The 25,451-nt window shown below is 34.1% G+C and overlaps 3 protein-coding genes and 1 long non-coding RNA gene across 4 annotated transcripts; 1 reads left to right on the top strand and 3 right to left on the bottom strand.

Moving 5' to 3' along the window:
• Window positions 1–1,655: 1,655 nt before the first annotated feature.
• Window positions 1,656–14,210, bottom strand: MTA1-like (metastasis associated 1-like). The gene is made up of 19 exons (XM_080178071.1): window positions 14,079–14,210; window positions 13,075–13,223; window positions 12,312–12,455; window positions 11,838–11,908; window positions 11,318–11,381; window positions 10,613–10,689; window positions 9,764–9,881; window positions 8,509–8,634; window positions 7,811–7,945; window positions 7,146–7,207; window positions 6,522–6,626; window positions 6,293–6,393; window positions 5,286–5,400; window positions 4,367–4,463; window positions 3,591–3,698; window positions 3,149–3,235; window positions 2,464–2,592; window positions 2,058–2,222; window positions 1,656–1,741 (listed from the first exon to the last, which is right to left on the bottom strand). Exons 1-19 carry the CDS (start codon window positions 14,203–14,205, stop codon window positions 1,664–1,666), a joined length of 2,058 nt encoding a protein of 685 aa, XP_080034197.1. The 5' UTR covers window positions 14,206–14,210; the 3' UTR covers window positions 1,656–1,663.
• A 3-nt stretch (window positions 14,211–14,213) lies between these two features.
• LOC145332768 (B-cell receptor-associated protein 31-like) lies at window positions 14,214–20,248 on the bottom strand. Its single transcript, XM_080177856.1, has 6 exons — window positions 20,092–20,248; window positions 19,276–19,398; window positions 18,642–18,728; window positions 18,164–18,234; window positions 15,567–15,765; window positions 14,214–15,187 (listed from the first exon to the last, which is right to left on the bottom strand). The coding sequence occupies exons 1-6, from the start codon at window positions 20,201–20,203 to the stop codon at window positions 15,105–15,107; spliced, it is 675 nt and encodes a 224-aa protein (XP_080033982.1). The 5' UTR covers window positions 20,204–20,248; the 3' UTR covers window positions 14,214–15,104.
• On the top strand, window positions 17,262–18,134 carry LOC145333010 (uncharacterized). The gene is made up of 2 exons (XR_013884411.1): window positions 17,262–17,734; window positions 17,976–18,134. It is a non-coding gene; the product is annotated as an uncharacterized LOC145333010 (long non-coding RNA).
• Window positions 20,224–25,143, bottom strand: Ada3 (transcriptional adaptor 3). The gene is made up of 8 exons (XM_080177748.1): window positions 24,951–25,143; window positions 24,591–24,733; window positions 23,885–24,277; window positions 22,793–22,891; window positions 22,344–22,445; window positions 21,922–22,070; window positions 21,424–21,531; window positions 20,224–20,783 (listed from the first exon to the last, which is right to left on the bottom strand). Exons 1-8 carry the CDS (start codon window positions 25,115–25,117, stop codon window positions 20,652–20,654), a joined length of 1,293 nt encoding a protein of 430 aa, XP_080033874.1. The 5' UTR covers window positions 25,118–25,143; the 3' UTR covers window positions 20,224–20,651.
• Window positions 25,144–25,451: the final 308 nt, after the last annotated feature.

Here is a 25,451-nt window from a genome sequence, read left to right as displayed (position 1 = left end):
AATAATAAGTAATTGCAGTTACAAAACTTTTTTTTGTGCGCCAATTCTTAAAAATTTAAGCAGAAGGTTTAAAAAGATGTTATATGTTAAGATAAAATATTGATTTTGTAAAAAAGAAGCCAAAAAAAGTTTTCAAGAAATGAATTTTTGAATACAATAAGAAGTATTCATTATCAAATAGTACCTAGCTAGAAAAAAAATATTTAAAGGTTTTTATTGTAAAGAAAAAGTAAAAAAAAGCAAGTTGTAATAGAAGACTTTTTAAAGCAAAGGTTTCTTTAGTTAAAAAGAAATCAATGAAATTTTAAAAAGAGGTATTAGCAAAAGTTTTAAAGAAATGAAGAAGTTAAATAATAGAAAACTTTTGCTATAAAGGTTTTATGAATGGGTTCATTCCAGCATATCAAAATATGAATAAATGAAAGTTTTATCAAAAGTCAAAGTTTACATAATAGGTTTTTAAGAGATTCAAAAAACATCGCCCTATTTAACAAAAATATGAATTAATAATTAAGAAAATGCAAAAATAACTTGCATATTTTTCATTGGTTATCAATATTATTCATGCAACTTAGTACAAACAAACTTAAACAAGCACAATGGATAAATAATAGGATCTAGTGCAGTTCACGGTGAAATGTTCCTAGTAATGATTATCTAAAAAAATATGAACTTTAAAGGCTGCTAGAAGCAAAACGGCTGAACGCACCTGTGTCATGCCTGCACATAAGCGACATAAGAAGGCCTATTAATTATCTGGAATAGCAAAGATCACTAAAAAAAAAGGCGGGGAAAATGTCTTTTTCGCGCATTGATGTGCACTGCGAGATAACTGTTCTTTATTGATTAATGGCTAATCTAGAATAATTTTAGGACTTCTTTTGTCAGTTAAAATTTTGTTCGAGCATAATCTATACGTTGCACTGTTTGGCCGTTAGCAGCTTTAAAGTTTATTTTTAGTGATAATCGTTACCAGGACAGTTTCACCGTGAACTGCACCGGATCCAAATGATAAAATGGCAAGTGTACAATATCAAGACATAAATATTTACATGGTTTGGTAGGTAACATTTTCATTTTGTGTATGGTACAGTTTGCAATGTTCATTCCCATATAAACACCCTCTAAAGGGGGGGGGGGGGGGGCGAAAGTGACACTTTTTGAAACCAAAACTAAAAGTCAAAGGAACTCAACTAAAAAAAGTGTTACAGGTCTGACATTTTGCATGGCAGTTGCTTTATAGGGGTACAATATGGAACTGTGAAAAAACGGCGGCGCAACCGCCGAAAACCGCCGAGAAAAGGCAACAAAAATTACGGCGGGAAACGGCGGTTTTCGGCGGTTGCGCCGCCGTTTCTTCACAGTTCCATATTGTACCCCTATAAAGCAACTGCCATGCAAAATCTCAGACCTGTAACCCTTTTTTTAGTTCAGTTCCTTTGTTGACTCTTAGTTTTGGTTTCAAAAAGTGTCACTTTCGCCCCCCCCCCCTTTGTAGTATGAAAAGTACATTTCTTCCCCCTAATTACTTTGGAAGATTTTTAAAATAATTTTTGGATGATTTTTAAAATTTCTAATAGGTATTTCAAATCTTTAAAAACATAAAAAGGGAGTTTTTTTTATATAGAAACAATACATTCCAATTACATAAGATATTAGAGCATTATTTGGCCATGATAAGGTTTCTGAAAGGCTTTCTTGCCGCTTTTCTTAAAACTGCAGTGGACAAGTGCTTGCGCATCTGAAAAAAATGACAAGAATTTTAACAAATATGCAAATATAATATGTATATATTTAAATTATAACAGGGATGTTAAACAGAGAGAAATGGGACATTGTTTATTACATGATTCCCTAAAGTTTGGCTTAAACAGTATGGGGACTTGTGTTGGATTTTGATTGGTTGGTTAATTAAGATTAGTGTCAAAAAGTAATCTACAGAAGGGGTAATTTTGTGCATCATCTTTGGGGATGTATACTAAGTTATCGTCAATTGTCTTATCCCTTTAGATCCCTAAAGTTATCGTCATTGACTATAATTTATTTTAAAATCTCACCTTCTTCTGTTGACCGGAAGCTTTGTAGAAGAGGTCATCCGGGGCGTCCTGCCAGCTGATAATGGTCTTCTGGCCACCAGCTGTTTTGGTCAGCATGGCCACCTTGCCCTTCGGGGCCACTTGGTTGACAGAGTAGGCCCTGGCCTGCCCGCCACTGCGTCCAACCTGGGATTAAAATTTATTTATTAAGAACCAACCCAAAAAAAAACACTTAATGGAATGGTGAAGGAAGCGATATAAAATTAATTTCTTTCGTAATGAAAAAATCCTCAAAAATTACGTCTTTAGTATATTATTAAAGTTTTTAAGCTAACGAATAGTTGAACGAGTTTATAAGCATAGTGGGGCAGTATAATTTCTTTCAAATTCTTCTACCTCCCTGGTGATTTTGTTTCGCTTAACTAACCTTGGGCGCGGAGAGGCCATCAGCTAAGGAGGCCATGGGTCTGTCGTCATGCACCCTCTTCTTGTAGAACATCTGTGTCCTGTTCGAGGCACCAACAGCTCCCGAGGCGGCGGAACCTAACACGCTGATCTAAAAAATAAAATAGTGTATTTAAGTTAATTGGCTACAATTGATATTATACATAAACATCCACAATACCTAAGCTGGATCTTTAAATCATTTTAGTGGTGAGCCAGGTCGGGGTGAGCCAACTTTCCACCAATGAGAGCCCAAAATTTTATGAAATGCTGCGCTGTGATTGGCTGAAATTCGGCTTACCCCGATCTGGCTCACCACTAAAATGATTTAAAGATCTAGCTCTAGTGAGTAACAAATTCCACTTCAGTAGATAAAAAGGATTTGTTGTAAAGTTTTAAAACTACTAGTATGGAACCGAAAAATTTACAATTTAATAAAAGTAACAGAAGTTTTTCGACCAGCAAATAAAATATTAACAAAACTTTGGATACTAGTATAATTTACAGTCCAATGTCCCCTTCCCCTCATTAAAATGACTACATTTATAAAGGACAACCAATCTTAACACCAAAAGAAAAATTACCAATAGTAGAAAAAAATCCATAAAACACAAACTCTGTCTAAACCATGACTTGAAGAGCATACTACACTGCTAATAAAATATTACCTCTTCGGCCCCAGGTACGCTAGGAATCTTCTCGTAGATGTAACTTCCATCTGACCGTTTAGCCGGGCGGGGGAAGGCCTCGATATCCTAAAAATATATATATAATTTACTTCTGAAGACATAAATGAACAATTAAAATAATGCTTTTTTTCTAAAATAGCTTCGAATCCTATTCTTTTCCAAAAACACGGTTCGTTCTATACTGTAGGTACTGTAAGTAAAGACTAATTTTTTGTAGAAATTGTCCACGAAAAAAAAAATAGTAAGATTTGTCTCTTTTATTAGGTTAGACTTCAGCCCTTCAGGCCAACACATCGAAAATTAATGCTATGCTATAATTTAAAATTTTCTATAGTACCATAACATAAATAGACATTCTTCAATTAATTATCCTCTCCCTCCCTGGTTATTCCTGTTCCTGATAAATGAAAATGATTTTTACCGGTTGAACACGATCCTCTGGTTGTGTAAGTACCAGCCACTCTTGCTCGTCCTGCATTGTTTGTCCCAGGTCCCGGCAGATGTCGTTCATGGGGGCACGCTTCTTTTCCTAGAAGATTTTTAAAAATATAATAGTCTGAAATAGTTCATAATTATCGAATTTCACGAGAATAAGCAAAAAGAACAGCGCAGTTTCTTTAGATTACCAGGGTAAATTTTTTCGTCAATTAAGAGAGGTAAAGGGATGGGATAAAAGGGTGGATGGGTCGTATAGTTGTATTAGCCAGCTGCGAGTATAACTTTATTAGAGTAAATGAAAATTATCTAGTGCAACATTAAAAATTAATAATATCGATTTAAAGTAACTGTCATTCCAAATCCCACCCAGTATAACTCTTTTTGGTTGAGTTCCTCCCCTCCCCCCTTATATTCAGCTCACTACGTATTGACACTCTACAAGTATCAATGTCCGTTTGTCCACCGCGGTGCACCGGTCTCATTTAAGAATTTTGCTTTTATGGATGTTGTCATCCTTGTTTTTTTAACTTTTAGACAGGGATATCAAGGGATAAGACAATAGCCAATAAATTGATGTACATCCCCAATGTTAATACACAAAATTACCCCTTCCTGTAGTTTACAATTAGTGATTGAAACGTTTGGACACTCAACTTAATAAACTAACCAATCAAAATTCAATAAAAGTCCCCGAGTTTGTTAGGATAACGTTATTATAAAACTTTGGGGACTTTCCTCAATCTCTGAGCAATTGGTTACCTTCAAATTGCAGCACTCTTTAACCCTTTTAGGATCACTCAGGAACTTTTCTGCCTTGGCTCTGATCTCCTTTAGATTGATGGCCTTGTTTGGCTTCCTAAATATCAAAAATAGGTTGAGATAAAATTGTACCCTTCAACTTCGATGGGGGTGTTAATTAAATGTCAGAATTTGTACAGCAAATATTTTGTACATTACAATATTATTTTTTTCCAGTTCTAATACTATTTTTTCCCGTATCGTTTCGAAACCGATTCATATCCGGTAGATTAGAACCAGTTCTCAGCCACAGAAAAATTAGGTCTAGCATCGTATTTTATCCAGTTTTCTGCAAATGTAAAAATGTTCAATCATATGAATAAAACCAGTTTTGTTAGCTTGTGCCTTCGGCATCTTGGTGTTAAAAAATAATTATTCATTTTATATCCGCGGAAAGATGTTTATAATACGATGAGAGAAATAACTATCATAAGTTTATTTACTTAAATGTTAAAAACTAAAGAGATTTTCAAATCAAATACTGAATAAACTTTTAGAATCAGTATTTTAGTGGTTTTTTACTCTTGTACATTTTCTCTATTTTATGTCTGTTATCCAAACTTTTAATACAGTACAACATAATCTTTCTTGAGACAAACTGTATTTATAGTTCTGCATATATATTCAACTTTAAATATCTTTAGGGAATTGCTTCGAAACCAATTAATATCCGCAGGACTAACTCGGTGCTTGCCGAGCCATACCGAAAAATGTATAGCATTTACAGACAATTTTCCACGAATACAAAAAAAAATATAATATAAAACACCAGTTTTGTAATCATGGGCTATCGGCAAATCGAGGCTTACAAAACTGGTTTTAATCCTATAATTTTTAATTTCAATGTCCTAGTAGAGCTGTCTCTAAATAACTTTTGTACCTGGCGTGATGTCTGAGCAGCCTGGGATTGTTGCCCGCCCTTCTGGTGGCCCTAACAAGGGGCGTGGTCAACAGGAAGAAGGCGTTTCTCATCTTACCACCCTTGGTTGGACTTCCTAAAAACATAAACTGTAACAAATAGTTTTAAAATAAATAAATAATAAAGTAGATGTATTTATGACTGATATATAAATCCTATAATATAAAGTAATAAGCTTTTTTGTTTGTAGCGAAGGATCTCGCTAACCACTGAACCGATATGGTTCTCTTTTAGAGCTAAGCTTTGTATAGGCCCTGAGATGGTTTTAGGCTATTTTATTTTTATAAATAAGTCTGGGTATGGTTTTAAGCTATTTTTCTGCCCTTATTAGGCCTTCGAATATAGAGCCCCTAGATGCTAGGGGCGCAGCCGCTAGTTATAATATATCCTGCAAGATCATAGGTATTAAATGGACATATTGAATAAGTTGAAAAAAAGGAGCTGGATTACTTATTCGTTTGTTTGTTTACTACTCCAGGTCATGTGAGTCTAGCTTATATGGGGTACTGCAGGAAAATGTTATAAAAGTAATGGGAGGCCTTTATCAGCGTTAAAAAAAAACCGCAAAATAGGAAAAAACCTTTCCCTCTCCACTACACTCATCCCAATTTTTAAATTTATTTCTTTAAAGGAGTTTATATTTCAATGCTCGACACAGAGGCACACCGTAGGAAAACACTAAGTTACAAAAGATTAAAGAGGTAAAAACAGAAAGACTAAAAATAAACAGAGAAGGGGATTAGTCCCCAAAGTTTTATACCTAATAATGTTTTCTTATTCGTTGGATTAACACCTTTGGGGACTTTAATGAATTTTGATTGGTTGATTCATTTGAGTGTTCAAACGTTTCCATCACTAATTTTAATCTACAGAAGACGTAATTTGGTGTATCATCATAAGGGATGTAAATAAATTAGTCGACCATTGTCTTATCCCTTCAGATCCCTGAAAGATAAAGATTTACTTACCAGGCTCAATAACTAGACCAGACATCTGTGGTAGCATCTTACTGTTGTTTGTACTCCGATCAATTATGAAACAATCATCAGTTGTCACAGCAGATATAAACCTAAAAAAATGGATTTATTATTATTTGGATCTTACACCCGATTTTAATGTTTTCTAATAAAATGAAACCGGTTATAATCAAAAGAAATTATTCTGTATTAAAGCCATACTGGAAAATGAAGTACCCACCTTCCATATTTCTTATACTGACTCCAAGACCATTTCCTCATATTGGGGTAGGCATCACAATCTCTGCCTAGCACAATAACCTCTCCACTGGGACCAGTCAGCCTGTCAAGGCGATAATTAAATAAATCTTATAAAACAAGAATGACAACATCCAAAAAAGAAAAAAGTAAAAAAGTCAGTCCAACGAACATAAACAAATATTTCATTGAATGCAATTAATATTTAGAATTATTTGAAGTTTGACAAAAAACACATTTATATAATCAGTATATTTAAGCGGACTACTTACATTTAAAGACTCAATTATAGAGATACTTACAGTTAGAGTAAGCATCATGCTAATTTTGAAATCGATAGGACAATTTTGAATTGACTAAATTACGGTTTAAGTAGCTCCAATGAGAAATCGGGTCAAGTCTTAATACACTTAAACGACCCTGGTGGCTATAAAAGTGTCTCGTCCTACTCCATGACTAATCAGGTCCAAACTCTAAAATAAAACTACACACAAGCTCTAGGTAACATATTATTATATAAAATTGACCGAAATATTAAATTAAAGTCTAATCAATCTAATATAAACAAAAAATAAATAATGAAAGATTTATTCTTAATTAATTCCTGAGATTCTTTCTGCTGTACTCTGGGACCAAATGCTCCTTTAGCTTGTGCTCAGATTCTAGGGCCTAAAATTAATCATATGAAGTATTTTTTTTAGTTGATTTAGTTATCAAAGCACTTTTAACAGTTGTAAATCTATCTCAACCATAACATTTAAAAGTTAGTAACTACTGCTGCTGCATAACAAAATATATATTTCAAAGAAAAAAATCTTCTTGAGTTATTAAAGGATAGGTCAATGGACGGTTACTTCCAATGCTCAAATACTAATTTTGGCAGTTGGTTCATTGATTTTTAGTCATTATGTCTGCTGAATTCTTTTATAACTCATATAAACAGAAAAGACATGCAACTAAATAAATACCTCTAAATGTTAATTTTTAAAAATATATTCTGGTTGCATATTAAGAGTTGGGTTTACCCCCAACAAAATATTGATAATCCTTCCCTTGATCTTTAAAAAGTGTAAAGAAGAACCATATTGGTTCAGAGATTAGCGAGATCCTTCGGTACAAACAAACAGAGTTCCTGTTACTTTCATATAAGGATTTCGGACCTATGAGAAGCTAAATTGTAAAGGATAACCACATCGGTTCAGCTGTTTGCGAGATCTTTCTCAACATACACACACACACACATCCTATTACTTTAAAAATAAAATAACCTACCTTAGCCTTCTTCTGGTGGACATATCTGTCCGTAGTCTTCCACATGAAGAAGTATTCAATGATATTCTTCATGGACTTCCACGGCAGGTAGCTAGCCTTGATCTCGTTGAAGTCCTTCCCGCATTTCTCCATTGCCTAGGTAAGTAGTTAATATGATGAATGAATCCAGAGCTGGATCTTTAAATTAATTTATTGGTGAGCCAGATCGGGGTGAGCCAACTTTCCACCAATGAGAGCACAGCATTTTATGAAATAACGCGCTGTGATTGGCTGAAATTCGGATCACCCCGATCTGGCTCACCCCTAATATGATTTAAAGATCCAGCTCAGGGAAAATGTGACACACTAGTGATTTTCAATTTTTTTGTAGATAAGGGTACCAGAATTAAATTTCCTGTCGTCCTTAGCATCCAGTATGTAATTTACTTTAAAGGTCATTCTGTCAGTCATCATACAAAATATAAATATTAAAAACTACAAAAATATGTTAGAGAGGTTCCGAGATTTTTTTATCTCAAAAATCTATTATTCTCTTCAATAAATACTTTAAATCTACTTGTTCGTATTCTTATCCATGATTTTTTTGTGCTTCGCTACTTCTGGATGAAAATTGTCTGTAATACGATGCTATAGATGAGGACCGCTTCTTATCCAGCGGATATTAATCGGTTTCGAAGCCATACTGGAAAATCCACTACCTCTTCAAATAATCCCGCCTCTGCACTGCTCCAGTCCTCCATCTCATCCCTGCAGAGGACAGGTCCTGTACCAGGTACAAGGCTGGACAGAGCTGTTGACAGGTTGTACTTGTGGGAGGCCAAAGCCTTAATAAAATATATAGATAAGTTGGTTAATGTTCAAATGCTTCAAGATTTGTTTTCTTTGATATGAACTACACTAATTATAAAGATTATACCTATTACATAAAAAAGTATAGATTGGAAAAGCCGGACTACTTTTAAGCAGTACAAACATAATCATATAAGCAAAATAGAAATGCACATTTCTTGTATTTCAAAAATAAAATTTATGAAAACATGCTTTAACATTCTAAGATGTAAAATTAGAAAATATTACGATATCAATTCTATCTAAATAAAATATACATACCATCCTATAAATAAATTCATAGTTTATACCAAAAACGTTGATATTTAATTATTTGTTTCAATGTTAAGTTTACCTGGTAAGCATGGAAGATTGTGATATACCCCCTGGCTGAGGCCGCAGACATAAGCAATGACGGCTGTGTCACACTGGTACCCAAAGTTTTATAATAAAATAAAATGTACCTGGTAAGCATGGAAGATGGTGATATCTCTGCAGGCTGAGGCCACAGAAAAATGTTATGACGGCTGCTTCACACTGGTAACCAAAGTTTTATAATAAAATAAAATATACCTGGTAAGCATGGAAGATAGTGATATCCCTGCTGGCTGAGGCCGCAGACATTTGAAATGACGGCTGCTTCACACTGTTACCCAAAGTTTTATAATAAAATAAAATGTAGGTACCTGGTAAGCATGGAAGATGGTGATATCTCTGCAGACTGAGGCCACAGAAAAATGTTATGACGGCTGCTTCACACTGGTACCCAAAGTTTTATAATAAAATGAAATGTACCTGGTAAGCATGAAAGATGGTAATATCCCTGCTGGCTGAGGCCGCAGACATGCAATGACGGCTGCTTCACACTGGTACCCAAAGTTTTATAATAAAATGAAATGTACCTGGTAAGCATGAAAGATGGTAATATCCCTGCTGGCTGAGGCCGCAGACATATGCAATGACGGCTGCTTCACACTGCACTGGTACCCAAAGTTTTATAATAAAATAAAATGTACCTGGTAAGCATGGAAGATTATGATATACCCCCTGGCTGAGGCCGCAGACATATGCAATGACGGCTGCTTCACACTGGTACCAAAAGTTTTATAATAAAATAAAATGTACCTGGTAAGCATGGAAGATGGTGATATCCCTGCTGGCTGAGGCCGCAGACATATGCAATGACGGCTGCTTCACACTGGAACTGCAGTCAAGGGCGCGGGCAAAGGTTCCAACAGATCTGTGAACGAATTATTTAAAATATTTTCAAAAAATCCTCTGTATTAAATTCAAGATAGTGCTTTTCCTCAAAGGGACTTTCGAGCACTGAATACCTCACCACCTATTTCTTATTAAATTGAAATTAAAGTATTTTTCCAATGCATAAGCCCTGCGGGGCCCCTGAACCTGCGGCCAACCAAGTAACCAGGGTTTCGGATCCGGATCCGCAAGGATCCGCATATTTTTGGGTCCAAGGATCCGGATCCGCAAAAAAATGCGGATCCGGATCCTTGGACTCAAAAAAATGCGGAAAAAATGGAAAAATCTACCTAAATTTATATAAAATCTCAGACATTCTCTTGATGAGAGCCAATCTTTAAGGTTTAGGGTCAGACTTGAAAATTAAAAGTAATTTTGACTTCGAATTAAAGAATAAATATTTTTGAAAAATTTGGTGATTTTATTTTTATTGTCAAGGATCCGGAACCGGATCCGCACTGACCCAATTTGGAGGATCCGGATCCGGATCCGCAAAAAATCAATGCGGATCCGAAACCCTGCAAGTAACAAAAATAACCCAACCTAAAATGACCTAATAAACAAGCGAAACCCATCCCCTTATTTTCTCTGTATTCAAGTACAAAATATACCTAGAAAGCATTTTGAGACAAATCGCCCATTTTATAAAAGGAAGAATATAGATCTATCTTCGATCAAATCAATCCGTCAGAAAATATAAAAATAATGTTCCTAGCAATAATGATGAACTGATCAATCTCTGCATCTGTGAGCTTATTATTCCTCGGGTTCCACAGCTGTTCCTCCTCCTCCTGTGTGACGTCATGAATCAATCATTGCTGTTTGGGTACTTACATTGGTACCCAAAAAAAGTGTATTTTTATTAAATTTTGATTGGTTGTTTCGAATATAGCAGTGTCCAAACTTTTCAACCAATAAGTTTAAAAACAGAAGGAGCATTTTTGTTCATCATCATATTCGTTGGAGATGTTGTATATTATTTTTTTGTATATTGTCAGATCCAGCAGTTTAATATATACTATTAAATTGGTATAGGTAGGTATCATAAGGTATGTAATAAAAGATAAAACAAGGATGACAACATCGATTAAAGCGAAGCTCTGAAACAGTAGGACAAACAAATTTCAACACTTGTAGAGTGTCATAGTTGAATAATCAGAATTAAATGTATCATTTCGAAACATATTTTTGAGTAAATTCGTTGAAAACTGCTTAAATACAGAATAATGTTTAAGGACATACTTACATTTTTAGAACTTGATTATAAAGATGCTTCGCTTATAACATTGTACTTTGTTGTCCTAGGAATCAGTATTCTAAAACGGAAGGACTGACGAACGGACCGACCCTATTTATAAAAAAGCTTTGCTTTTAAAACATTTATTTTTTCATATAAAACCGTAATGGTTGATAAATTGCCTCAATTTCAGGTTCTGTATATTTTCCAACACCTGGTATTTGGGCCTGGAACTCACTTCCAATCCTGATAAATTAGGTTTTTTTTAGGATCGTGGAAAAAAAACGAAGTAGCGGGTTTAGTCGTATTTTCACAGTAGCTTTTGATTGGTTATTTTAGGTTAGTTAAATGTTAATGATTTTACCCCTCAGGGACGGTTAGAGCCCCCACAGTGGCTAGAAGTAGGAAAAAAAGCTTCTGTGAAAATACGACAAAACCCACAACTTTGTTTTCTCTCCATGATTTGTTTATTATAATTAATCAAGGATTTTATTTGTCTATGATAACAGAGACAACATACCCAATAATGAAACACAAAATTTCCCTTTCCGTAGATTGCAATTATCGGTTGAAACGTTTGAATACTCAACTTAATGACCAATCAAAATTAAATTCAGGTCCCTTAAGTTGTTAATATATTTCTAGTATGTAATTCACTCACAATCACTTTGACAAACCAATGGTAAAAAAGTCTTTACTAACCTGATTGAGCCCTTATCGGCCTGTAACGTTTTCTGGACTGGATCATACACAAGAGAATAAAAGAACGCATCCTCCCTGTTTTCATATTTGTTCATACAAACACCAAAATATTTAAATTACTTAAGTTTTATTTCAATACAGTTATTTTCCTGTTTGTGATGTGAAATAAAGGTGGTTTCCCTCAAAGTGACAACTTGAGCAAGGAAACCCCACTCCACTCCAACAAAACATTATTTTAAAATAAATAGAGAATATTGGGGGCGGAATAAGGGGGAGAGCCAGTTTTCCATTTTATTGTTCATTATCTCAAATAGTAGAATATATTGAGAACTGGGTAGCCCCGCAAGATTAGGACCCCCCGCAGGGGTTAGTCATAACTTAAACTATTATCTACCTTACTTTTAGTTTTTTTTTTTTTAAAGGGAGTGGTTTTAAGTGCTCGACAGGCAATTTTAATAAAATGGTTGTATAAGCATCCCTGTTATAATAGCTGTCAATAGTCTCGACCTCGGAGAAGAGAGTGACAGAGCACCTGCCCCTGATCAGGTTGACCGGCAGAGTTTCTACCTGGCGGGACAGAAACAGCTCACGTGACTTATGCTTGGCTCTGTCTGTCAACTAAAACAGGAAAATGTTAATTTAAGAATAATACTCCGAAATAACCTAAAAAGTTTTTTTTAATAGGTAGCTACATATACTTCATATTTTCCATTTGAATATCTAACCTTGCTTACTATTCTAAATATTTATCCTTGCTTTCTATCATGATTATCTATCTTAACTATCTATCCTGATTTTCTATCTTGATTACCTAACATGGCTATCTATTTTAACGATCTACAATGAAAATTCATCTTGACTATCTACCTCAACTATCTATCTTGACTATCTATCCATACTATCTATCTATCTACCTGTTTCTTTTCCTCTGTATAATCCTCCTCATCACTATTTGTCTTTATCTCTGCCTAACTGTGTATATCCAAACTATCTATCTATCTTAACTATCTATCTTATCTACCTGTTTCTTTTCCTCGGTATCCTCCTCCTCATCACTATCTGTCTCTATCTCTGCCTAACTATGTATATCCTAACTATCTATCTATCTATCTTAAATATCTATCTATCTACCTGTTGCTTTTCCTCGGCATCCTCCTCCTCATCACTATCTGTCTCTATCTCTGCCTAACTGTGTATATCCTAACTATCTATCTATCTTAACTATCTATCTATCTACCTGTTTCTTTTCCTCTGTATCCTCCTCCTCGTCACTATCTGTCTCTATCTCTGCCAACTCCCCCCAATGATGTTTATCCGCCAGTGGAATGAGAGACGGAGGGATCTCGTTCCGCCGGTAGAAACAGGTCACCCGCGCCTCTACGGTTCCTAGGATTGATTGATTGATTAGCCATAGTTTCTTAGGTTTTGGATGGACCTAAGTAGTCATGGAGTAGGCTGATACACATTTGTATAACCACTAGGGCTATCAAGCTCCACGTTCAAGGACATTATGACTTGACCCGCTATATCATGAGAGCTAGGGTTCAAAGGACAAAATATTTGATAGTGTCACAGCTAGTTTGTGTTTTATTTGTTGTTTAAGTTACTTCTTTAAATCTTAAAAGTAAAGAAAGAATAACAGTTTACCACAAACATTAAATAAATATTTTACCAAGGATAACATAATTGAATAGCGAAGCACAATTAAAACATGGATGGACAAATGTACAAGGTTATTTGAAATCAAAGGTCAGAAATGCAATTGTACCCAGAGCTGGATCTTTAAATAATTTTATTGGTGAGCCAGATCGGGGTAAGCCAACTTTCCACCAATGAGAGCACAGCATTATATGAAATGCCGCGCTGTGATTGGCTAAAATTTGGCTCACCCCGATCTGGCTCACCACTAAAATGATTTAAAGATCCAGCTCAGTTCATTTTTGAAAAGTCAGTTGTAGTTAAGATGTTCAGTGTTCATAAAAAGAGGGGTAGGAAAAGAAAATAATAAAAACACGAAACCTTTACGTAATAGATAATACATGTATAAATAAGTATCTTTTATAGTTTGACCGACAGACACTGACGGACCGAGTAAGTTGTATACTGGATATTCTTTGGTAAGTAATATCTCCACACAATTCAACTATAGTAGCGGAGAAAATCACTTTTTCCCCCATAGCGTTATGGACGTACAGAAAAGTGGATTATTAAGTAGCCTTGCTGCTATAAATAAAAAATTACCATTTGGTATCTTATTAAGTTCTTCAATTCTTCTGACAGCATAGAGACCAGAGCCAGAGTTCTCAAAGTAGACATAGTCCCCAACCCTATACATATTCGGAGATGCCTCCTCCACATTTTCTTTCATTTTAGTCGTCTGAAAGAAGAGGTTATTTTTACAAGCATAAGCAAATTATTACATTTGGTAATTTTTAATCTAATATTAAAATATGCAATTTATTACTTAAAGTATTAAAACTTAACAAAATTTAAAAACTCTTTGGTAAGTTGGAAAAATACCTATTAAAAGTACCAATTCATAATTTGGGTTATTACACCAGATTTTATCACATATTCTGACTGTAGCACTCTTTCATTTTAATAAACTAACAAAATTAAAAATAGTATATAGACCATTGAATATCATAATTTAACATATTAAAAACGAAAAAATTCATATCTTAAAACAGTTAACTATCATTTCAAAAAGCTTATTTTATGATTTTAAAAAGATATGAAAAAAAGCAACTTAAATACAGAAACTAAGTACTGTATGATTAAGGTATTTTCCAATATGGTTCGAAACCGATTAATATCCGCTGGATTAGAACCGGTTCTCAGCCATACAGAAAAATCATGGATAGCATCGTATTACAGACAATTTTCCACAAATATTAAAATAAAAATCATAAAATTAATACCAGTTTTGTTAGCCCGAGCCTTGGTCCCCTCGGGAAGTTTGGTTTCAATCTACAAAAAAATTTTTAATATCCGCGGAAAGCTATCTTTAATATGATGCTATAAGTAACTATAATAAACCATTACATATTATTAAAACATGTCAAGCATAAACTAAACTAAAATGATAAGTTCGCAGTATTGCAAATTAGGTAAAGGATAAGAAATTAAAAAAACATAAAGTCGAGATTTTTTCCTGGCAGTAAGAAAATATTTTTGTTGTGAAACAGCATGTAGAACGGTCAATAGTGACGATAGATATATAGAAAATAGATAGATAGTAGGTCAGACAGACAGATAGATAGATAGTTAGTTATCCTTCTTGTCATCCCCCATGATGTTGACTTTTCTCTGAAGCCTATCTTTCTCCTCCATAAGCCTGTCATACTCCTGATACAACCAAGATATTAGCTTAGAGATTAGGAAGGTATTGTGTAGGAATGTATATTCTGCACAGGATAATTTCAGCTGCAAAAAATGTGAAAATAAAGTGTACCTACCTACTGAAAACATCAGCTGATAGGTACTATCATACAATTTTTTTTTTTTAACTCGACCAAAATGGAGCTCTGACCAAAATCATAAAAAAATTATTGGGAAATTTTTGAAAAATCAGCAAAAAGTTACTTGTCCTCTTATCTACAGACACAAAAAATACCTGAGAATAACAGAATATTAATTTAAACTAGTAGGAGAAAATAAGAATCTTGTGCAAATTATGCAACACTCCTGCCATCTATTTTAATCTTAAATTCTAATATCCTAATTCCTTTGAAACGCCTTCCGCTTGCTCTTTCATGCTTTCCACACTTGTATTGGCCTCTTTCAGCTTCTCCTTCAGCTCCGCAACTTTGGCTTCGAGTTCCTTGTCTTTCGCGGATTTTCCAGCATCGCCGTCCCCGGATTTCATCAGGGATTCGGCGGCCTTGCTGGCGGAGTCGGCTTGTTTCAGAGCAGCTTCTTTTTCAGCCTGATTACAAATAGGTTAGTTTTGGACAATGGATATTTTAAAACCAAAATCTTACATCAGATTAACATAAAGTGAAACTTGTAGCGGACTAAAATAATGACACCCACCCCCTTCTTCCATTCTTCACATCTACATTTTACAATAATTGAATCTGAACAATAACATTCATTGTATTTGTAATCTTTTATACCTATACAGGGGTGTATATTATGCAAAATTGACCCTGCTAAAGGGGTAAAGGGCCGGGAATAAAAAATATGAGGGGAAAAATGTGTAAAAATTAGGAGAACTGAAACATTTTTATCCATTCCCCCACCCCCCCCCCCCCCTTACCCCCTTGGTGACAAAAAACTAAAAAATATGTGGGAGGGGGGATAAAATATAGAGTTTTTTATTTTTTTCCATTTTCCCCCTCCTTAGTGGAAAAAACTAAGGGGGGGAATAATATAAAAAAAATTGTAGCAGGGGAAAAAAATTAATCTTGTTCAGAATATAATACACCCCTGTTGTACAGAATGTACATCTAGAGCAGCAAAATGGAATTTCACCTTAATCTTCTGAATTTTCTAGATCATCATTGGCAGAAGAGTCCCCATTGTCAAGAGGATCCTCCAGATGATTATTTCCACCAAAGATCAAGAAGATTTAGTTATGAAATTATTATTTAAACTTGTTTAGCTTGAGTAAGGCTTTATGTAAATAGGATGCCAATATTAATGATTCTTATGTAAATGTAAAAGTCTAAATGATTCTTTTCTTGATTTTGCTTTTGCTGCATTTAATTCCCTTAACTTAACTTAAGTTAGCAGTCATAGGCAGGAAAGATTATTGATGAATAGACCTTATTAATTGTTAATTTTATTTCCAGATATCCTAAGTGTTTTATTTAAAATGAATGTCTGAAACAATCTGAAAGAAACCAAAGATTTAAAAAGGTAGAATTTTGACTCTTTTTTACAATTTGCTCAGTAGCCAAGAGAGGTGGGGCTGAGGCATTGTTGATGTTGATCCTGATCTTGTCTTGTTAAGGACTGTTGCTGCTGATGGTGATGGTGACAGAGATGATCTGGTAGAGTTCAGAGAGGAGGATCAAGCAACACTAGAGTTGGTCAACTGTGGATAAATGTCTGGCACTCAAATCCCCAACACCCTACCAAACAAGGGTTGAGCTTGAGTTGGGAAGCTTGCAGGTGTGTAAAGTTTAATTTAATGCTATCTGATGTTTAAAGCAATCAAATTCATGCAAGCAAAGTTGATCTCCTTAAAATTGAATCTGGCACTGAATAGTTTAAATTGTCTGATGATTATGTATCCATTCAATCCTAATCTGATGATCTTTAGGAGTGGCTTGGAGTGGAGCCAACCCAGTAGAGAGGGAACCCTGCAAGAAGTGGCCTACAAGCAAAACTGCCACTTGAAAAAGGTACATATATTTAAGAGTCAAATTTAAAGAGCCTTGAAACTAGCAATATCTTCAGTATCATCAATTGAATCCTTTAAGTCATCTTTAATAGTGTTGGACAAAAGAATCTTAAGCCAAGTCTTTAAAATAACTGTTGATTTATTATCATCATCTTCCAGCTCCTCAAGTATATCTATTTTAGAGCTGCAGCTGCTGACAATCCCAAGCTGACAAGGAGCACTAATTGACAAAGGAGCACCCATTGACAAAGGAGTACTAGAGGATGAGATAAGAGTTGATTGCTGATGATCTGATCAAGATGATGATATAGTTGATGATGATACCAAAGATGATGATATAGTTGATGATGATACCAAAGATGATGATATAGTTGATGATGATACCAAAGATGATGATATAGTTGATGATGATACCAAAGATGATGATACAGTTGATGATGATACCAAAGATGATGATGAGATTAATGATGAAGAAGCTATGAGTGATGAAGTTATTGATGTTGACAGCCAAGAAATGTTGAAGTAAAAGATGCTTGAGAAAGACTATGTAAGTTTAATTATTATTGTAAACCAATTTATTTTAATTTCTTTCTTCAATAATTCAAATTCAATCAATTTCTTTTACAAAAGCAAATAAAGTTTGACCTTCTGTCACTAAAAAATATTCAATTCAAAATCATTCCAAAGGTTTTATTTTTATCAATTTTAAACATTTTAAATTTTAAATCAAATGCATATATTTATTGTAAAGGATATCTGGATTAGTCTAATGGTCTATTCTTTTTTAGGTTTACCGCACCTTTGATGTAAGAAACTATTGAACAAATTAAGAAACTGTGTGTAAATAAAGTTGAAATATTTGCAGAAGTCAACACAGAATGGCTAGAAACAAACTTTAAAATTCTACCTGTGGGCAGTTAAGCTGAAATACTATGCAGGTCAGAACACCTGTACCTATGTTGAAATGGTTTCAAACCTGCAGGGTTGCATTGTTGGACAGTAGGGTAACCATCTTGTTAATAATCAGACACAGAAATCCAGCAAATCCTAAAAGAAAAATATACTTTAATATATCATCTGTCTATAAGTAAAACCTATTGTTCAAACAAAAGGAGAGAGGGGAAAGTGGGCTGTTTACTACACTAGTCTCCAAAATTTTTATAAAAACGTTTTCTTATTCCTGTGATTTACAACAGTGGACACAATCATTGAATTTTGATTGGTTGGTTCATTAAGTTTCGTGTACAAACGCTTCAACCGCTAATTGAAATCTACAGAAGGGGTAAATTTGTGTATCATCAATTTCTACATCAATTTGTCGGTCATTGTCTTATCCCTCTTAGATCTCTGAATTTTTATGTCTTTTAGGTGACCAATTTTAATTCATTTTCTACCTCATACACACAGATTTATTGTGAACTTTGAATAATCATTTCTAAATTATTTTACATTACCTGAGATATACATGTTTCTCTGAGCCCTGAATAGACGCATATGGTTCTGCATTTGGGCGTCCAGATGGGATTGACCAATACCCTCCTAATCATAGCATATCAATCAATCAACATTAATCTATATTGAAGCATTAAGTTTGTAAAGTCTTACATAAAATTGATGAGACGTGTGTTAATATGTCTGTTTTTTTTTGTACCAAAACATAGGGCTAACCGCTGGTTGCTTTTAGGTGAAACTTCTTAAGGTTGTGGGTCGACCTCCCTATCTCCTTTTAGGCTTTTACTTTAGAATGCTCCGAGAGGCCTCTAAAGACATAATAATCCTTCTAATAAAGTAACAGGATGTCAGTATGTCAGTTTGTACCCCCAAAAAAATCAATTTCTAATTTTTTTAATCAATTTCTTTTTAAATCTAAAAAAAGGATTATCAAATTCAACTTCCTCCTCATTAAATGCCCCTAGAGGCATCTAGGGGGCGTAGTAAACACATAAAGTAGTAGGTAATGGATTCAAAGTTCCATTCTTTTGAGAAAATATTTTTTTGTGTAGGTATACGCATTCTTTAAGTGACTTATTTTAGTATAAATAATCTCGAAAACTTTAATTACAAGCTAATTTATTTGATTGATTTCCTTGTGTTCAATTGCATTGTATTTCCATGCTTCCCTGACAGCATCCAGAAAGAAAAGGAGCAGGATGGAAGCAATAATGTAGAAGGCAGGGGCCAGCTGCTTCTCAAGCCCGTGCAAAAATCTAGTTTCAAATTAATGTGAGACCTATCTTATTGATGGATTTTATTAAGTCTCCGAATGAAATCTTTCCACGCACAATGCAAAGCAACAGTGGGTACAAGGACTTCTCAAGAGGAAGGGTAGTAACCTCCCCCTCCCCCGCTAAAAATTGTTTGCCTTAGACAAAAACATTTTGAAGATTTACATCAATGAATCAGATTTTTATCCCCTCCGAACCCAAAAATTATTTTAGCCCCAGTTGAAAGGTGGGGGGGGGGGGGGGGGGGGGGGCGAAAGTGACACTTTTTGAAACCAAAACTAAAAGTCAAAGGAACTTAACTAAAAAAAGAGTTGCAGGTCTGACATTTTGCATGGCAGTTGCTTTATAGGGGTACAATATGGAACTGTGAAGAAACGGCGTCGCAACCGCCAAGAAAAGGCAAAACAAATTTCGGCAGGAAACGGCGGTTTTCGGCAGTTGCGCCGCCGTTTCTTCACAGTTCCATATTTTACCCCTATAAAGCAACTGCCATGCAAAATCTCAGACCTGTAACTCTTTTTTTAGTTGAGTTCCTTTGTTGACTTTTAGTTTTGGTTTCAAAGAGTGTCACTTTCGCCCCCCCCCCCCCCTTTTAAACAACCCCGCATCCAACACAAAATTGAGGAAGTATCTTATTAAAAGTAAAGCATCTTATTAAATATTACATCAACTTTCCTAGATTTAAAGAATTTATGCCAGGTTCTGCTGGAAATGAAGGGGATCATAAGCACCAGGACCACAAATATCTCCAGGTATAGGAAACCAGCTATCAGGGTCCAATGTAAGCTCATTTTGTTGTCCTAGTCTGAAACTAGAGAACAATATAAATAGCATTTTTTTCTGTTACAGAAAAAATCCGCGAAAATTAATTGTAATATAATAAAACTATACAATACAATACATACAATAACAAAAAAGCTAAACTACATAGAATGGTTTAGTATAAAATATAAAATGTTTGACAATTCTCAATTTATAATGTTTCAATTGCAATATTTTTGGGTTATCTTATAAAATAATTTCACACACAATTTTTTAAGATAATAAAATGAATCGTTATTTGGCTAGGTATTTAAAATAGAAACCCCATTTTTTCATTTAATTTTCTAGATAACTCTACTCAAACTATTTTGTCCATCAAATTGGAGATTTAGATATTACTTTTTAATATGTAAAAATAAATATTTAAATGTATATAGAATAGACATAAAAGGCTAAACATAAAACTTAAATAATATGTCATATGCTCTCCAGTTGTTTAAGTATGACCTCTCTATCCTTGATTGCCTTCCAGGCCTGATCTTTCTCTTTCTTGGTAAGAGCTCGCTTCTTAACTCTGGCAGAGGATATTCTTAGATATGCTTCCTTCACCTAGACAAATATAAAATAAAATGTTCATCAGTGACAGTTGTTGTTCTGTAAATTCTAAGGGGATTGTTCCATGCAGTGCATTTAAAGAGTTTAAATAAAGTTAATTTTTTGTTGTAAAATATTAGGTAGTGCTTTTAAGATATACAAAAGAAAAAGAAAGTTTTACAAGGTGGCTTTTAATTTACACAAAAAAAATTTGATTTTTATAGGTAGGTAGTAAGAGTTACCACTAATGAAAAATAATTGTTTTCCATGCTAATCACTGTGTTTAAGTAAAATGCAATAAAATGATTGCCATGCTGATTTGAATAATGAGACACGTTTAGGGGTTGCACAATCACATATTACATAATAAGGTACACGTAAATGATTTTCAAGTTTTTGTATATTTCTAAAACTACCTAAGTGGTAGAAAATATTTGTTTTTCGAACATTATTATAGAATAATTTCTTATCATTTAAGATTAAAAATATTTACCTATATAATAGCATTGATAGGATATGTTTAAGGATGGAAAATAAAATATTGCCAACTCGATTCAAATGTATTAAAATAACTGTCATTGCTTTTATTTAACCTTAACCTAAAATAGCTGTTAGAATTATTTAATTCCAAAGAATAAATACTAAATAGCAATACCTCATTATCTGCTTCCTCCAGCTTAGATCTGACATCCTGTCTGGCCATCTCAATTCTGGAGAGGTTGGCCAGGTTCCGCAGCTGTGACAGGTTGTGTGCAGCTACAGCCTAATATATAAATAAGTCATAAGTACACTTATCATAAAATCTTTTGCCAAAATATAAAATAAAGGTGTAAGTATATTTCATAAAAACAGTTGTAAGTAAGGTATAACTGGTTAATTTGTCAAGAAAATGCACTTGTCTATTATAAAGCTTTAGGTAACTTTTTGTCATAAAAGTTCACTTGTCATAGAAATATTTTAACATCTGGTATATTTATCATAACAACAGTTGTCATAAAAGTACACACTACACAAGTCATAAAACCATTTGTCTTAAAAGTAGTTTTGATATAGAGAAAGAATCTTTGTTTTAGCAACTTTGGATGAAGATTAATTTATCTTTCATTATCTTATCCCTGAAGATCCCTGTTTTTGCGTCTGCAGGATCACTAACCTTTAATTCAGCCTGGCAACGTTCCAACTCTGCCAGCACTTCATCGCCACCATTAACACCACCACCTTCCCCTCCATCCAGTTCTTCTGCAGAAAGAATACCCATTTCTTCCAACTCTTTCTTAATCTGTTTCTCCAACGAATCATCCTAGTTTTGTTTAATACTTAAATATTTATCACCAAACACGATTTAGATGATTTTCTTTGAAACAAGGATGAAACATTCATATAAGCGAAGATAACATAGACAAACAAACATTGACAATTAAAGAGTAAAAACGCATTCAATATAAAAAAATATATATATCACCATTTGCAAGCTATCCGTTACTGACGGACGTACAGATCTATCATCATTATGCAAAAGCTTTGCTTAAAAATTTAGCAATTTAACAGAATTAAAATATTTAAGTATCTATTCCTGAGCAACTCTAAGAGATTGTATGAATGAGTTTCTAGAGCCACAGGGCTCCATTGATCTTTCGATATTGTCTTCAGTTGAGGATTGCTTCTCCTCCATTAAACCTACACAATAAGATTTTATTCCTGTTTAAAAGTAATTCTTTATCATAGAAATATCTAGGTATGCCTGATTAGTTAAAGAATACCTATTGTTTTCATAAAAGGGGTTCATGGTCAATAACATACCTCCCATTCTCTCAAAAACAGAACTTAACCCCAACATTTTTGAAGGTTCAGACAAATCATGGAAAGCAATGACAAATATATCCAAACTTTTAATGAAAATAAGATTTAAATAACATATTGGCCATAGGTAGGTAAACAAGAACAGAACTTTCAGTACTGACTAGAACGTAGCTCCTATAAAAGATAGGTATCAATAAATATATATGAATGTAACACTTATCAACCTTGAATCAGTCTTTGTGTTAAATCTCCAAATGGAACAGAATCATTCTTTCCATCAAACTTTGCACCAGCTTTGTCGTCCTCAGAAGCTTCAGATCCTTCATTTAATGTTTATTCAAAAGAGATATTAAAGAATGCAAATTATATACCTAATAAAGAGGACTATCTACGAACAAGAGCACGTGATTCTAAGTACCTTCCAGCATTGATCCTGAGTATTTTCTTTCAAAATATGATAGGTCACTAATAATAATTAATATATTGACGAGAAAATCTATGTTTCACCACTTCAAGTTGAAGAAAAGTAAAAAAAATGTTCAGGTTTTTAGTCAAAATTCTATCAAACGTTTTGTTGAGTTCGGGGTGTCTTTAATTGTCCATGTTGTCAAATGATAAAAATTAAAAAAAGTTAAAAGCACATTTATTATATCCCATATGTATGTTTATATAAATGCTATAATGGATTAATTTACAATCTATATTCACGAGTATTTGCATATGTATCATCAAATATCAATTTTATTAAAAGAATTAGCTTCATAAAAGTTTTTAAAATCAATTAAAATACCTAAAAAAACATGGTGAAACATAAATTTTCTCGTCAATACATTAATGACATATGGTGACCTATTATATTCTGAAAGAAAATACTTAGGATCAATGCTGGAAGGTACTTAAAATCATGTGCTCTCGTTCGTGGATAGTCCCCTTTAAACATCTCAATCAAAGATAGAAGAACGATTATGGTATATATAGGGATTTTCTGTTAATGTCCTTTTTCTTTAAAAAAAATATTTTTTTGAGCTAATCTATAATTACTTTGTCTGTCTGTCCGTCAGGCAGTCCATAATACTAGGGTGGAAATGTAATTATTCAAGATATACAGCTATTTTTTTTTGTGAAGATTTCCAATATTAAAGAGTCCGTGGGTCTGCCAGTCAACTTCAAAATGACACTAAACATCTGCTCCTTAATTCAAGTTATCTTTATTTCTATCCATGATTTTATAAAGATTTGCTAATTATGGATGTTGTCATCCTTGTTTTATCTATGAAGTTTCAAAACATTGTTTTTATTTTGTATTAACATTCCTTTATTCTGTTCTCGCTCTAAATCCTCTTTGGCCCATCTGATGGAATAATGCGGCCCGAGGCCAGGAATTTTGTAAAACTCCCCAATCTCATTATACCCCTTGATTAAATCCTCCAAAAACTTGACATCAGTCGCCTGGATAGGGGCGCAGTAAGGCTCCACAAAATTCCAGAAACGTTGGGGTGTGTCATTTCTGGGAAGGAGGGGCTGTGGACTTTTGATCATGCCTGCACTGCTCGCCGCGCTCCCTGGCTTCATTATGTCATCGTCGTCATGTTCACCGAAGGGAGCTTTAGTTTTCATGGACTTTGAGTCGACAGGTTTGCCCGAGTTTAGTTTCAACTTCTTAGCGCCTGCCAAAGAATCTCTGGAACCGCCTCGTTTGTTTGGAGATCCTGAAATTAATTACATTAAATTTTAAAATTACATACACCTATTAAAATTGACCTTTGTCTTCAGCTCAAAGTTGAAATGAATAGTTTTTTATATGTTGATTGATAGTGGATACATAAGATAATGAGAGTTAAGGGAAAAAATGAAAGATGTTTACAAATGCCATGCACTATCACATCAAAGACATACATTCTAAGGTTATACATTCACAGGATTAGTTTTCTATAGGGTGCTACTATGAGTAAGGTAAAAAAAATTACTATTATATAATAATTCTAATGTTTCTTAAAAGGTTAACATGACCTATAAAAATACCTGGTACTTTTCTACTTCTTCCCTTGTGCTTTTCAATATTCTGAAGAATGTCTAATTCATCTCTGAGGTGATGCTTTCTGCTGACTGTTGTTACTAGGGCAGCCTCCAGCTGAAACTGAAGGTTGTTCAGATCGTCCAGTCCTGTTTTATTTCATTATTTGATCGACTTGTCCTATTTTTTGAAGTATTCAAATGTATAAAAGATCTTTGAAAAACTAGACGTATCGATCCACAATTTTTTAAAAGTTTAATAATGTTCTGGGAAGGTTTTCAAGGGGGAGTGAAGGTTAAAGACCCCCCATCCCACCCAAAAAAAGTTGTAAAGAACAGAAACGCATCCAAATCAAATAATAAATCCCTATGCTATCTCCATTTTGTTTGAGGAAATTTGTACACTTTGATATATCCGCCATATGAACTCGTTCCAATGTGAGGGGGCAGTCTTTCAGGTCAATATCTTTGATGGTTTTCCCCCCACTTTTAACTTTAACGGGAGTGGAGGTCCCATTTTTCTTGTCTTTTGTCATCTGAAAATACAAAATTCTTTCACTATGCTCAATAAATAATCATACATATTTTGATTAGGTACAAATTTTTAAAGTATAGCAGCTGCAATTAACTAGCTACAGAGACCTCAAGGGGCGTTATACTGAATTAGGTATTAAATTAAATCTAAGGTGCTAAAACAAAATAAGGTAATGTGGCCGGGGGAGGTGGGTGCGTGAAGATTTTAAAAATCAATTCTATTTTACATGTATAAAGACATTTTGTTATAGAATCATCCCAGTAAAAAAAAAGTTTCACTATTTAGGAGAAAAATTAGTACATTAGTGGTTACCGTACAATAAGACGTAAATACTT

The sequence above is a fragment of the Acartia tonsa genome, chromosome 1 (genome assembly GCF_053477335.1).
Source record: "Acartia tonsa isolate MP-2025a chromosome 1, ASM5347733v1, whole genome shotgun sequence".
Taxonomy (NCBI): domain Eukaryota; kingdom Metazoa; phylum Arthropoda; class Copepoda; order Calanoida; family Acartiidae; genus Acartia; species Acartia tonsa.
This window is presented reverse-complemented; position numbering and strand designations above follow the sequence as displayed.

Excerpts from the sequence above, each read along its gene's own strand:
- LOC145332768 (XM_080177856.1), bottom strand. The coding sequence starts at position 20,203 with ATGAGCTTACATTGGACCCTGATAGCTGGTTTCCTATACCTGGAGATA. Across the intron at positions 19,399-20,091 it reads CTGGCATAAATTCTTTAAAT|CTAGATTTTTGCACGGGCTT; the intron begins CTAGGAAAGTTG and ends ATTAATTTGAAA. Across the intron at positions 18,729-19,275 it reads ATACAATGCAATTGAACACA|AGGAGGGTATTGGTCAATCC; the intron begins AGGAAATCAATC and ends TATGCTATGATT.
- MTA1-like (XM_080178071.1), bottom strand. The coding sequence starts at position 14,205 with ATGAAAGAAAATGTGGAGGAGGCATCTCCGAATATGTATAGGGTTGGG. Across the intron at positions 9,882-10,612 it reads GATCAGTTCATCATTATTGC|CAGATCTGTTGGAACCTTTG; the intron begins TAGGAACATTAT and ends ATAATTCGTTCA. Across the intron at positions 8,635-9,763 it reads CCATCTTCCATGCTTACCAG|GCTTTGGCCTCCCACAAGTA; the intron begins GTACATTTTATT and ends TATTTTATTAAG.
- Ada3 (XM_080177748.1), bottom strand. The coding sequence starts at position 25,117 with ATGACAAAAGACAAGAAAAATGGGACCTCCACTCCCGTTAAAGTTAAA. Across the intron at positions 22,892-23,884 it reads TTTAGAGCGAGAACAGAATA|AAGGATCTGAAGCTTCTGAG; the intron begins AAGGAATGTTAA and ends AAACATTAAATG. Across the intron at positions 22,446-22,792 it reads AACACAAAGACTGATTCAAG|GTTTAATGGAGGAGAAGCAA; the intron begins GTTGATAAGTGT and ends CTTATTGTGTAG.